General features: G+C 48.6%; 1 protein-coding gene across 2 annotated transcripts in view; it reads left to right on the top strand.

The window, feature by feature from the left end:
- PLCG2 (phospholipase C gamma 2) overlaps nucleotides 1-14,062 on the top strand; it is a 193,446-nt gene that overhangs the window by 125,896 nt on the left and 53,488 nt on the right. For both annotated transcript variants that reach the window (XM_010375145.2, XM_030924434.1), the window contains 5 exons: nucleotides 1,830-1,998; nucleotides 6,955-7,059; nucleotides 9,219-9,308; nucleotides 9,952-10,127; nucleotides 12,049-12,249. In XM_010375145.2, coding sequence (XP_010373447.1) covers nucleotides 1,830-1,998; nucleotides 6,955-7,059; nucleotides 9,219-9,308; nucleotides 9,952-10,127; nucleotides 12,049-12,249 — 741 coding nt within the window. The remainder of the gene's footprint in view (nucleotides 1-1,829; nucleotides 1,999-6,954; nucleotides 7,060-9,218; nucleotides 9,309-9,951; nucleotides 10,128-12,048; nucleotides 12,250-14,062) is intronic.

Below are 14,062 nucleotides of genomic sequence, written 5' to 3'. Positions count from 1 at the left end.
AAAGATAATTTCCTGGGGTGACATGGTGTGGCGAAGTCGGGTATGCTCTTGTTCTTAAGAGATACCTGTGGAGGATGTCCGCGCCTCATTTCAGATGCTTCAGGAGGAAACGTAAATACACGTATAAATGAAATATAAATATAGGCCGGGCGTGGTGGCTCACGCCTGTAATCCCAGCACTTTCGGAGGCCACGGTGGGTGGATCAACTGAAGTCAGGAGTTTGAGACCAGCCTGGCCAACATGGTGAAACCCTGTCTCTACTAAAAATACAAAAAATTAGCTGGGCGTGGTGGTGGGTGCCTGTCATCTCAGCTAGTCAGGAGGTTGAGGCAGGAGAATTGCTTGAACTTGGGAGGCGGAGGTTGTAATGAGCTGAAGTCGTGCCATTGCACTCCAGCCTGGGCAATGAGTGAAACTCCATCTCCAAAAATGTAAAAATAAATAAATAAATGAGTTTTCTGCTCCCTCAGGAGGAGTGTGCATGTGTATATGTACACACACACACATAAATATATATATGCGTATATATGTATGTATATGCATGTACTAATATGTGACTGTATACATACACACACGTTCACATGATACAGACAGAGATAGGTGATCCTTATTGGTGAATTCTGTAACTGAATTGACCTGCTTGCTAAAATTGACTTGTAACCCCAAATCAAACCTCAAAGCACTCTGAGGTCATTTTGAGACATGCACAAAGTGTGGGAAATGAGACTCACGTGATGCACGCGTGTTCAGCTGAGGTTAAGCAAAGCAGCGCTCCCCTTCCTGGTCTACAGCATGAAAGCTTCAGCAAGTGTCCTTCTCACCGTCTGTCGAGTGCCACATTGTTCCTGTTTTTGAGCTTTTTCTTAGTGATTTTGCTGTTCAGATGGCCTGAAGCACAGTGCTGAGGGCTGCCTGGTGTTCCTGAGCATGAGAAGGCTGTGATGTGCCCGATGGAGAAAATACCTGTGTCAGCTGTGCTTCATTCAGGCACAAATTGCAGTGATGCTGGCTGTCAGCCAGATGTCAGTCAACAATATATACCAAATGAGGTGTCTTGAAACAGAAACACACATAAAACAAGGTCAGATTTTGATCCGTTGAGGTAAATGTTGTGACCACAGGCTCCAAAGGCCCTGACCCTGTATTTCCCCTTAGGAGCAGTGGCTCAGGTATTTGCCAATCAGTGTTGGTGGTGACTTTATGGACCATAACCTCAATAGATGAGAAAAATCAACTCTAGATGCACACACACAAATGATCTATAAATGCAGACACCTTATATAAATATACATATGTACACATACAAATAATAAATGTATGCATGCATACATAGGTAAATTACCTATGTGTGCATATGAATGAGAATATATGAAACCAATACACTTTATAAATAAAGAAAATAATAAATACACTAAAGTAGGCAGATGCGCACATGGGACAATGTCAACGCTGGTGACCCTAGGTGAAGCTTACATGGGTGCTTATTGCACTGTCTTTGATCTTTTCTGTAAGTTTGAAATTAAAAAAAAATTAGAGACTTTTTTCTGTAAGTTTAAAGACTTGAACGGATGGAAAAAAAAAGAGAAAAGGTGCATTCTGGGGTATGGGGAAGCTCCTCAATCAGACTGCAGCTGTTCTGAGTCCCAAGGCTTGTGCCCTCACACCCAGGGTGAGGTCCTCTCCTTCTGGGAGGGCAGATGTGGGGGCTGTGCCCCGAGCAGCACCCGGTTTCTGTTGCCCCAGGGCCGAGCTGCCCTGGCCCCTCTGTGGGGCAGATGCAGAGGTGCCTGCTCCCCCTGCCGAGCTGCCCACCCTCTTCCGCCTGCAGCTTCCCAGTGATCCTGTCCATCGAGGAGCACTGCAGCGTGGAGCAGCAGCGTCACATGGCCAAGACCTTCAAGGAAGTGTTTGGCGACCTGCTGCTGATGAAGCCCACGGAGGCCAGCGCTGACCAGCTGCCCTCGCCCAGCCAGCTGCGGGAGAAGATCATCATCAAGGTAGGCACCCCGGGTGCTGCTGTCAGCTGTCCAGGGAACCCAGTGGCTCAGTTCCCTGGCTCTGGGTCCCATTCACCAGTTCTGTGTCCTACTGGGCCTGCTCCAGGTCCTACTCTACAGGCTCAAACCTGCTCTCCTTACTAACACTGTGACCTCAGGCAAAGTGATTGACCTTTGGGAGCCTCTGTTCTCACCATTCTCAGGGGGAGATAATACTAGAACCCACCTGGCCAATTTGCTGGAAGCATCATGTGAGGGAAGGCGTGCACAGTGCGTGGAACTGCGCCTGTCCTGTAGTTGGTGCTACGTTAAAGGCTAACTTGTTATGGTTTCTTCGTTCATTGGTGAACCTTCCCCACCCTCTCTCGGAGTCAGCCTTATTCGAGATGCTGGAGGTGTCCAGTGACCTGGGTGCTGTTTCTGTGATTGCAGCTTCCAGTTGTGTGGGAGGCAGGCAGTTGCTAGAAAATGCTGAGTGCAGCAATAGAGCTGTTATTCCTAGTGCTACAGGGGAGATGAGTGATTATATCTATGCCTAGGGATGCCACGGTAACATTTGGATGTTTGAATTATTAGGATAAAGAGACCAGATATGCAGTGGCTTAAAGCACAGAAGAGTTTATTTCTTCCCCACGCGAGGGAGAATGTTCTGTGAGTTTTGAGTTCTAACCCACAAGGTGATTCAGGGACCTGGGACCCCCACATTCTGCTCTACCATCTCTCAGGGCAGCAGTTTTCAACTTGGGTTTTACAGACCCCCAAAGAATCCACGGTTAGAATCAGAGGGGCATGTGAACTTCAACAGAAAAAAAATTACATCTTTATTTGTTTAACCTGTACATAAAACTTAATACTTCCTTCCATTATGAACGTTGGCAGCAAGCCACTTGGGGGCTCTGTCACCAGTGGAAGTCATGAGTATTTTCATATCACATTTACAGTTACTGCAAATATTTCAAAATAATGTGCTCGTCATCACTTTGGAATTATGGAGGTTATTAGATCTGCCTCTAGATCTTATTTAAGATGTTAATAAAGAAACACATCTATTAGTGTATTGCAAATATTTATTTAATATCTTTTATTTTTTTGGAGATGGAGTCCCACTCTGTCCCCAGACTGGAGTGGAGTGGCGTGATCTTGGCTCACTGCAAGCTCTGCCTCCTGGGTTCATGCCATTCCCCTGCCTCAGCCTCCCAGAGTAGCTGGGACAACAGGCGCCACCACTACGCCCCGCTAAATGTTTTTTGTATTTTTAGTAGAGAAGGGGTTTCACCGTGTTGACCGGATGGTCTCCATCTCCTGACTTCGTGATCTGCCCGTCTCTGCCTCCCAAAGTGCTGGAATTACAGGCGTGAGCCACCGCGCCCGGCCTATTTAATGTCTTAATCATGTTTCAATATAATCGAGTTTCCTTTGTAATTTTATGCATTATTATTCTGAGAAAGGGGTCTGTAGCCTTCTCCAGATTTTGAAGGAGCTCATTACACAAAAATGGGACTTTGCTTTGTCCTTGTTTGTGTGGTAGACACTGGGTCTCAGGCACATCCGAGTTCCAGCTCAGAGCACGGGAACTCCAAGGGTGTCAGGGCAAATGGTTTCTGGTAAGCAAATCAGCTGTCCTGTCCTTTTGTGTTCTGTGCGTGAGAACTCAGTCGTGTTACCTGCAAGGGCAGTGGAATCTGAAGTCCCTAGTGGTCAGCCTTTCATGGAAGGAGCGAATGTGAATTTTGTTGACATTCCCACAAGCTCATGGGGAAGGACAAACAGCTGTTTCCTAGGTATTTCAGTGTGTTCATGCAGCTGTCACAAAATACCATAAAGTGGGTGGCTTATAAACAACAGGCACTGATTTATCACGGTTCTGGAGGCTGGAAGTTCAAGGTCAGGGTGCTGGTATGAGAGTCCTTTTCCAAGTTGTAGGCTGTCAACTTCTAGTTGTGTCTTCACATGGTGAAAGGAGTGAGGCAGCTCTCTGGGGCCTCTTTTATTTTTAAATACTTACTTATTAATAAATAACCATCTGGGTCATGGAGATATCTTTGGCCTCTTTTATAAGGGCACCGTTCCAATTCATGAGAGCTCTACCCTCATTCGCATTCATGAGAGCTCTACCCTCATTCCCATTCATAAGAGCTCTACCCTCATTCCCACTCATGAGAGCTCTACCCTCTTTCCCACTCATGAGAGCTCTACCCTCATTCCCATTCATAAGAGCTCTACTCTCATTCCCATTCATGAGGACCCTACCCTCATGACCTAATCACCTTCTGTGTTAACCCATTCTCACACTGCTCATAAAGACATACCCAAGGCATACCCAAGGCTGGGTAATTTATAAAGGAAAGACATTTAATGGTTCACAGTTCCACATGGCTGGGGAGGCCTCACAATCATGTCAGAAGATGAAGGAGGAGCAGAGTCACATCTTACATTGTGGCAGGCAAGAGCGCTTGTGCAGGGAAACTCCCATTTATAAAACCAGATCTCATGAGATGTGTTCACTATCACAAAAATAGCAGCTGAAAGACCCGCCCCCATGATTCAGTTACCTCCCACTGGCTTCCTCCCATGACGTGGGAATTGTGGGAGCTACAATTCAAGATGAGATTTGGGTGGGGACACAGCCACCACCTTCCAAAACCACCATCTCCAAATACCGTTACACTGGGGATTAGGTTTCAACATATACATTTTGGGAGGACACAGACATTCAGACCATAGCAGTAAGCAGAGAAGGGGGATGTCCTACCAGGTTGGGGGAATAGCACACACAAAGGTGTGGGTGGTGTCAGCATGTGGCATATACCCTCAATTGTCACTGGGTCACCAAGATACATTGGGCACAATCCTTGTGTTCCAAGAAGTCATGGTTTGGTAGGGAGACAAACCCATCAATAGAGAAACACCAGGCAGTGCAAGGAGCTTTGGCTAAGCCCAACCAGAGGAGGGGATGTTGGTGCCCCCATGGGTAAGAGTGTCAGTGCACAGGGAGTGTTTGGCCAAGACAGTGACCCTCAAGGTACAGATGTTTGCTTAAGCAGGAGATCAGCTGTCAATTATCTTAGCCTTGCAGATGAGAAGTGTGAGGCCTGGAGAAGTGCAGCCACCTGCTCAGGGTCATGAGTTAACAAAATAGCTCCCGCACTGTTTGCGCCCAGGCAGTTGTTTCAGAGATGCCAAGGCATGCTTCCAGGCAGGATAAGGGGTGGATGGAGCTTGGCCATGGAGGGTCCATGGCTTCTCAGGCACCTGGTTGGTGACTCTTCAGGGCAGCCTGGTTGCATTTGCTCTTCCCTGCTCCCAGCTCGTTCCTTCTGTTTCCATTAGGATGGCTTGCTCTGTGTTCCCAGGGATTTTTCAGCTCTTGTTCTAGGATGCAAAGTACTGAAGGCCCCTTTTAGAGCACCCTCTGCCCCACACCTGATATGCTGTGGCTCACTTCTTTCTATTTCAAGAGATGAGGTGGAAATGGCATTGGCCAGTCACCTCGTACCATGCACTGGTCTAGGCATGGTCATATATATCTTCTTCCTCAGTCTCGTCACGACACTGCAGGATGAATAACCTCAGCCCTTGCCCACTTTACAGATGTGGACATTGAGATTCAGAGGTTAAATAGCTCAGCCAGGGTCTCACATTTAGTATTTGCTGAGGAAATTATTCAAGGTCAAGGTGGTCTGCCTTCAAAGCCTGTTTTCCCCTGCCTGTATCATGTATCATGCTGCCATTCACAACGGGACACTGAGGTCCTGCTTCACTGTTGACACTTATTTTTCACGTTCTTTGACTTACGGGATCCCACAGGGGCTGCCACATCCCCATTTTACGAGACAGATTACTGAGACTCCGATGGTGACTCAGCCAAGGTCACATGGCCAGTAAGGTAATAGGCCCTGAATTCAAATCTGGATCTGACTCTCCATCCTGAGCTCCTTCACCAGGTTACATGACCCTCAACTTACAGACACTTGCCTGAGTGAGAGGCCAGGTGTCATCACTGTCTTAATCTTGCAGATGAGAAGTCTGAGGCTCAGAGAAGTGCAGCCACTTGCCTGGGGTCACACAGCTGGTCGAATAGCTGCAGTGCTGTTTGCGCCCAGGTCGCCTTAGTCTAATCCCCAGCGGGTCTCCTGCCATCCTGCCCAGCCTGTTCCCTCTGGACTGCAGCCTGCCTTTCCCTCTGTGTGCTGGAGAAGGCTGGGCACAGGGGGTGTTGTGTATTCACTGAGTATCAACAGAGCACTTACTGTCTGCTAAGTGCTCTTCTAGCACAGGAGACTCAACAGGAAGCAAAACAACATCCCTGCCCTTATTGGGCTTATATTCTAGCCATGAAGACAGAAGACAATCACATGGTGTGTGTAGGGCTAGAAATGTGAGACGAATAAAGCAGGCCTGGGGCTAGAGAGTGGCAGGATGGGAAGGGGAGTGTGGGCTATTTTTATTTATTTATTTATTTTTGGGACAGAGTCTCACTCTGTTGCCCAGACTGGAGTGCGGTGGTGCAGTCTCAGCTCACTGCAACCTCCACCTCTCAGGTTCAAGCATTCTTACTGCCTCAGCCTCCCGAGTAGCTGGGATTACGGATGCGTACCACCACGCCTGGCTAATTTTTATATTTTTGTAGATACAGGTTTTCGCCATGTTGGCCAGGCTGATCTTGAACTCCTGAGTTCAAGTGATCGGTCTGCTTCAGTCTCCCAAAGTGGTGGGCTTATAGGCGTGAGCCACTGTGCCCGGCCAGTATAGGCTATATTTAGATGAAGCTATAAGGAAAGCTCCTCCTCCTTGTTCAGGGTAACCTGGAGAGCTGAACAGACTAAGAGGGAAGCCGGGCAGCAAGAACAGGCAGTGCAAAGGCCCTGGGTGGGAAGAGGCAGATGAAGGCTGCTGGCTCGAAGACCTAAACTTGGGTCTCCATGGAGACAGTCTGTGTGTATGTTTTCCCCTCAGCACAAGAAGCTGGGTCCCCGAGGCGACGTGGATGTCAACGTGGAGGACAAGAAGGATGAGCAGAAGCAACAGGGAGAGCTGTACATGTGGGATTCCATCGACCAGGTGGGCCTTGGTCCCTTCCCATAGCCACTGTGGCCACCCCCCTCGCAGCTGCTGCTTGGAGCCTTGCTGGGAGCTCTGAGAATATTCCTGTCTTGTTCCCATTTTTAGTCAAGTGAGTTTTTGCCATGCAAATTTACCTTCCTACTTAAACTTTATCTATTTAGTGGGACAGGGTCTCACTCTGTCACCCAGGCTGGAGTGCAGTGGTGTGATCATGGCTCACTACAGCCTTGACCTCCCAGGCTCCAGCAATCCTTCCACCTCGACCTCCCTGAGTCTCTGGTACTGCATGTGCGCACCACCACGCCTGGCTAATTTTTTGTATTTTTGCAGAGACGGGATTTGGTCACGTTGCCGAGGCTGATTTCAAACTCCTGGGCTCAAGCAGTCCTCCCATCTTGGCCTCTCAAAGTGCTGAGATTATAGGCATGAGCCGCTAAGCCTGGCTAAATTTATTTTCCTTTTGCATTTTTAATGTTTTATTTTGAAATAATTTTAGATTCAATATAATATATTTACATACACACACAAATGGTATGGGATATTCCCATTTACCCTTACCAAGCTTCTCCAAATGTTATTAATAGCATCCTACATAACCACAGTATAATTAGCGCAATCAGGAAATTAACAGTGGTACAATGCTAATAATTAGTTTATAGACTGTATTTCAGTGTTACCACTGTGTCCACTCAGGCTGTTTTCCTGTTTCGGGATCCAGTACCTGTTGCTGTGTGCACTTAGGTTGCCCTGACTCCCTCGTATCCTCCAATCCAGGGTTGTTCCCCCAGAAAGCGTATTTTTCAGGCTCTAATGCTGCTTCTATCCCTTTACCTAATGTGTATATCCATGTTGAGTATGTTTTTACATGTCTTCTTGTATCCTAGATATAAATATAACAACGGCAATATTTATTATTTATTTTAGATAGTCTTGCTCCATTGCCCAGGCTGGAGTGCAGTGGTACCATCTCAGCTCACCACAGACTCCACCTTCCGGTTGAAGTGATTCTCGTGCCTTAGCTTCCTGAGTAGCTGGGACCATGTGTACGCACCACCATGCCCTGTTAATTTTTGTAGTCTTAGTAGAGATGGTGTTGCACCATGTTGGCCAGGCTGGTCTTGAACTCCTGATCTCAAGTGATCTGCCCACCTCGGCCTCCCGAAGTGCTAGGATTACCAGCGTGGGCCACTGTGACCAGCCAAAAATGGCAATATTTAAGTAAAGAATTAAGTTGGGCCAGGCACGGTGGCTCATGCCTATAATCCTAGCACCTTGGGAGGCTGAGGCGGGCAGATCACGGGGTCAGGAGATCGAGACCATCCTGGCCAACATGGTGAAACCCCGTCTCTACTAAAAATGCAAAAATAAGCTGGGCATAGTGGCACGTGCCTATAGTCCCAGCTACTCGGGAGGCTGAGGCAGAAGAATTACTTGAACCTGGGAGGAAGAGGTTTCAGTGAGCTGAGATCAAGCCATTGCACTCCAGCCTGGGTGACAGAGGGAGACTCTGTCTCAAGAAAAAAAAAAAAGGGCAGCACACCTATGTGGCACATGTATATGTGTGTAACAAACCTGCACATTGTGCACATGTATCCTAGAACTTAAAAGTATAATACAAAAATAAAAATAAAAACATTATTAAAAAAAAAAATTTTCTGCATACCCTGCACCCAGCCTCCTCTCACATTAACATCATGCATGACAATAAAACAGTGACCAAAACTAAGAACTTAACACTGGTACTTTACAGTAAAACCAGAGACTAAATTTTACCAGTTAAAAAAAAAAAAGTCATTTAGCAACAAGTAAATATTGAAGGTAAGATCTCTAGACAAATTGGACAGAAAATCCTGAAAGTCTTATAAGGTAGATGAAATAGAAAAGAAAATGATGACGAGTTGTACCTACCTTAGACACATGGATTTAAAAAGTCCAAAAAGAAGCTCAAATACTAAAAGCAGCTCAAAATGCATCAATGTTTTGAAAAAGAAATGCCTTGAAGAGAATTGAATTCAGAGAAGTCACCATAAATGTCTATGAAACTGGGAAAAGCACATCCACAGTAGATGCTGGGGTGATGCCCTGCAGGGCCTCTGGGCTCCAGAGTTGATGAGGTAGAGGCCTTGGGGGGCACTAATACCTGTTTCACTTTCTAGAAATGGACTCGGCACTACTGCGCCATTGCCGACGCCAAGCTGTCCTTCAGTGATGACATTGAACAGACTACGGAGGAGGAAGGGCCCCAGGTAGGGGGCACCCTAGCCACATAGGGAGGAGGTCCCCAGGGGCCCACAGGGACCAGCCAGCCCCCGGGACCTCCTTCCCATGTGGATTCTCTGGCTTCAGCTGGCAAGGGGATGCTCAGCTGAAGAAGTTGCTGCTACTCTGGGTACCATGGCCTGGTTGGCTCGTCTCTGATTGGCTGGCTGCCGCAGGTGGTTTAACCAGTGAGGTTCAAGATGCTTTCCTGCTCTCTAAAGGGCCTGATTGGCCTTAGATGGAGGCCGGTGCTCTGGCTTGGTCCCAGGCTTTCCTGTTGCCCTCTCCTCCAGCTGTGGTCATCTTTCCCGCTGTTTACTTCTGCAGCCCCTAGGGCATCATGGCTCTCAGACTTCCCATAGAACAGAATGGAGGGCTATGCTAGGAACCCCTCACTCCATGTCTCAGGATGTCAGGAGGCCACTATAAATGAGGGCTCTCAGGAGTGGGAGGCAGGCGGAGGAGGGTAGTGGGTACTGTTTTGCCAGAGCCCTTCTGGTGGGGACCAGCTGAGACTGGCCTCTCTATGCTATCTGGTGCCCTGGGTCAGGGTGAGACAGAAGGACCTGTCTAGTGATGCTGGGGTTTGGTCCAAGGCTTTCAGAAACCCCTCCTCTCTTTGCGGCCCAGGATATACCCCCTACAGAGCTACATTTTGGGGAGAAATGGTTCCACAAGAAGGTGGAGAAGAGGACGAGTGCCGAGAAGTTGCTGCAGGAATACTGCATGGAGACAGGGGGCAAGGACGGCACCTTCCTGGTTCGGGAGAGCGAGACCTTCCCCAATGACTACACCCTGTCCTTCTGGTAATGCCCCCGACCCAGGGAACACCTGCCTTCTCCTCCACGCCGGCCGGATGAGGCAGGGTGGCAAGTGGTTCCAGCTCAGGCAGGAATTGGGCAGGCTGGGACCTGAATCCCAGATTTCATTTGTCAAGCTCTTCTAGGCTGGGACAAGGGTGAGGTAGGTGTGACTCACCTGGGCACAGTAATCCAGATTAATGAAATTTCAGGGCAATCTTTTAAAAAATCAAAAGTAATGCAAAAAAGTCTGTGATGAACAAAATATGAACATTTTAGACAAAGACAAGATCTGACCCTGCACTTAGATGATGTGGCCTCACTCACTTCCCCCGGTCCTGGCCCTGGAGTGGGTCATGCAGCTCTGGATGATTCAGACAGCCTTCTAGCGTCTCCGTCTCCTCTGTAAAAGGGGGACGCTAGGGCTGTCCTTTTGAAGCCGTCATTGGCTGTGATGAGCTTGTGCATTCATTCATCCACTCACTTTTCCACGTCTCAGTGCATTAAAAGATACTTCTTGAGGGCGTGCCCTGTGCTAGGTGCAGTACTTACGCCAGACAGACAATGTCTTTGTCCTCCTGGACATTAGCGTCTTTCGAAGGAGATGGGCAATGAAAAAGTAGTCACTCAAATGATATGCAAGTATAGTTGCGACGAGTGCAATGAAACGAGGCCAGATAAAGGGACCTCCCTCCCTTTATTGGGGGAGTTTAATGTGAGTTGGGATTTAGGAAAGTCTGTGAGAGAAGGCGCTGATGTCACGATGTGGGGAATGGTCTGGAAAACCTTCCTGAAAGAAGATGAGACCTGAAAGAGGGAAATTATAATTCTGTCACTTAAAAAAAAGTTGTGATAGGGTCTTGCTCTGTCGCCAAGGCTGTAGTACAATGGTGCAATCTCGGTTCACTGCAGCCTCGAACTCCTGGCTAAAGCAATTCTATCTTAGCCATTTAAGTAGCTGGGACTACGGGCACATGCCACGACACCTGGATAATTTTTAAATTTTTTGTAGAGCTGGAGTCTCACTACATTGCCCAGGCTGATTTTGAACTCGGCTTAAGCAATCCTCTGGCCTCAGCCTCCTAAAGCACTAGGATTACAGCTGTAAGCCATTGCACCTGGCTGAAAATTAGAATACTAATAACACGCAAATAATACTGGACACCTAAATGATGTTTACCATGTGCTGGGCAGTACTCCAGACACCTCGTGTGTGCGGTCTTGGTTGCTCTTCAGGATGCCTCTTTGAGGTGGACACCGTTATCATCCCTGTCAGACCGCTAGGGTAGTAATACACCATGGCTCAGGATGGGTGACCTGCTCCAGGACACTTAGCTCATATGTGGCAGAGCTGGGATTTGAATCCAAGCATCCTGGCTCTAGAGAAGCAGTTATATAGATAAGAGGGGGATGGGGGTAGGGTGGGTGGGGTGTGGGAAGTAGAGAGAATGTTCTAGAATCCAGGCTGAGGGTCTAGCCTATACTAAGACCCTGCATGCGTTTTTTTTTTTTTTTTGAGATGGACTCTAGCTCCGTCACCTAGGCTGGAGTGCAGTGGCGCGATCTCAGCTCACTGCAACCGCCACTTCCCGGGTACAAGTGATTCTCCTGCCTCAGCCTTATAAGTAGCTGGGATTACAGGCATGTGCCACCATGCCTAGCTAATTTTTGTATTTTTAGTAGAGACGAGATTTCACTGTGTTGGCCAGGCTAGTCTCGAACTCCTGACCTCAGGCGATCCACGCGCCTCGGCCTCCCAAAGTGTTGGGATTACAGGTGTGAGGCACTGCGCCCAGCCTCCTGTGTCTGTTCTAGGAGCAGAGGGAAGGTTGTGTGGCCACATGTGATGTCCCCGCCTCTGAGGCCCTGGCTGCCGCAGTGACCCGGCCTGTGTTCTCCCAGCCCTGATGGTGTTCTCTCCCCGCAGGCGGTCAGGCCGGGTCCAGCACTGCCGGATCCGTTCCACCACGGAGGGTGGAACCCTGAAGTACTACCTGACTGACAACCTCACCTTCAGCAGCATCTACGCCCTCATCCAGCACTACCGCGAGACGCACCTGCGCTGCGCCGAGTTTGAGTTGCGGCTCACGGACCCTGTGCCCAACCCCAACCCCCACGAGTCCAAGCCGTACGTGTCTGAGGGTGGAGCAGGAGGCAGGCGGTGGTCGGGTTAGCTCCTCCAGGCAGAGAAGCTGGCCTGGTGGTTCAGCCGGGCCAGACCCCCAGGACACCCTCGCCTGGGCCCATCGGCGTCTCAAAGTTGCCGAGGTGGCGGGTTTCCAAATTCCTGGCACCATGAGCTGTGTCCTTTTCTCTTTTTTGTTTCCTCCCCTCTCTTTTCTCCTTTCCCTTTCTTCTACTTTGTCTTCATAGCCCCGAGGCTTTGGGCTTTGATTTTCAGAGGGTCATTCTGGCCCAGGATATCCTCCTACCTTTCAGAGCTCCTTCCTGTTTGTTCTGAAAATGAACAAGAAAACAATGATGGTAAAAGTCTCCCTTTGATTTTTTTGTCTAGTGAAATGAGTATCAAGGTAGGCCTTGTGAAGGGTCAGCAAATCCCGGGAATAAAGAAGAAACAATTTTTAGGCAGAAAGCTGTTAACATGTACATTTCCGAGGAGGCCGTATTACTTATAGCAACTTTTTTTTTTTTTTTTTTTTCACTTTTTCTGTCAAATTTTCCTATGGATTGCCTCTTAAAACTTGCTATTTCTTAAGAAATAACCTGAAAACTACCCAAAATCCCATGAAACTCCTGCTGTGCTCTCTGTCTTCGGTTTTCTGAGACATGTGGTAATAACTGTGCCTCACTAGGAACCTGGCCTTTCATCTTTGGGCTGCTTGGGTGGATGAACAGAAATCAGTTTTTTGAGACTGGGTGTTGCTCTGCTGCCCAGGCTGGAGTGCAGCGGAACAATCAGGGCTCACAGCAGCCTCGAGCTCCTGGGCTCAAGTGATCCTCCCACCTCAGCCTCCTATCTGGAACTACAGGTGTGTGCCACTGTGCCCAGCTAATTAATTAATTTATGTTGAGACTGGGTCTTGCTCTGTCTCCCAGGCTGGAGTGCAATGGCATGATCTCAGCTCACTGCAACCTCTGCCTCCCAGGTTCAAGAGATTCTTGTGCCTCAGCCTCCTGAGTAGCTGGGATAACAGGCGCATGCCACTGGGCCTGGCTAATATATATATATATATATTTTTTTGAGACAGTCTCGTTCTGCCGCCCAGGCTGGAGTGCGGTGGCATGATCTCAGCTCACTGCAACCTCTGCCTCCCGGGTTCAAGTGATTCTCCTGCCTCAGCCTCCCGAGTAGCTGGGACTACAGGTGCATGCCACCATGCCTGGCTAATTTTTTGTATTTTTAGTTGAGACGGGATTTCACCTTGTTAGCCAGGATGGTCTCAGTCTCCTGACCTCATGATCCACCTGCCCCAGCCTCCCAAAGTGCTGAGATTACAGGCGTGAGCCACTGCGCCTGGCCCAATGTTTGTATTTTTAGTAGAGATGGGGTTTTGCCATGTTGGTCAGGCTGGTCTCAAACTCCTGGCTTCAAGCGATCCACCTGTCTTGGCCTCCCAAAGTGCTGGGATTACAGGCATAAGCCACTGTGCCCAGTCTGTTTTATTTTTTTTATAGAGATAGGGTCTCATTGTATTGGCCAGGCTGGTCTCAAACTCCTGACGCCAAGTGATTCTCCCGCCTCAGCCTCCCAAAGTGCTGGGATTTCAGGTGTGAACCACTGTGCCTGGCCCAGTGTATTATTTTGGGCTTGAAACAGACCCACAGGGTCTCCCACTGTTGTTTTTACAAATTGCTATTTTCTGAGGTGTCTTTGGCTGGGGAAGCCCACTGCGTGATTTCCATGATCATTTCCAGGGCCAGGTTCCAGGTGTCACTGACACCGTTGTCTTGCCCTCTGTGGGTGGCCCACTGACAGCCTG

This window comes from Rhinopithecus roxellana, chromosome 20 (assembly GCF_007565055.1).
Source record: "Rhinopithecus roxellana isolate Shanxi Qingling chromosome 20, ASM756505v1, whole genome shotgun sequence".
NCBI lineage: Eukaryota > Metazoa > Chordata > Mammalia > Primates > Cercopithecidae > Rhinopithecus > Rhinopithecus roxellana.
This window is presented reverse-complemented; position numbering and strand designations above follow the sequence as displayed.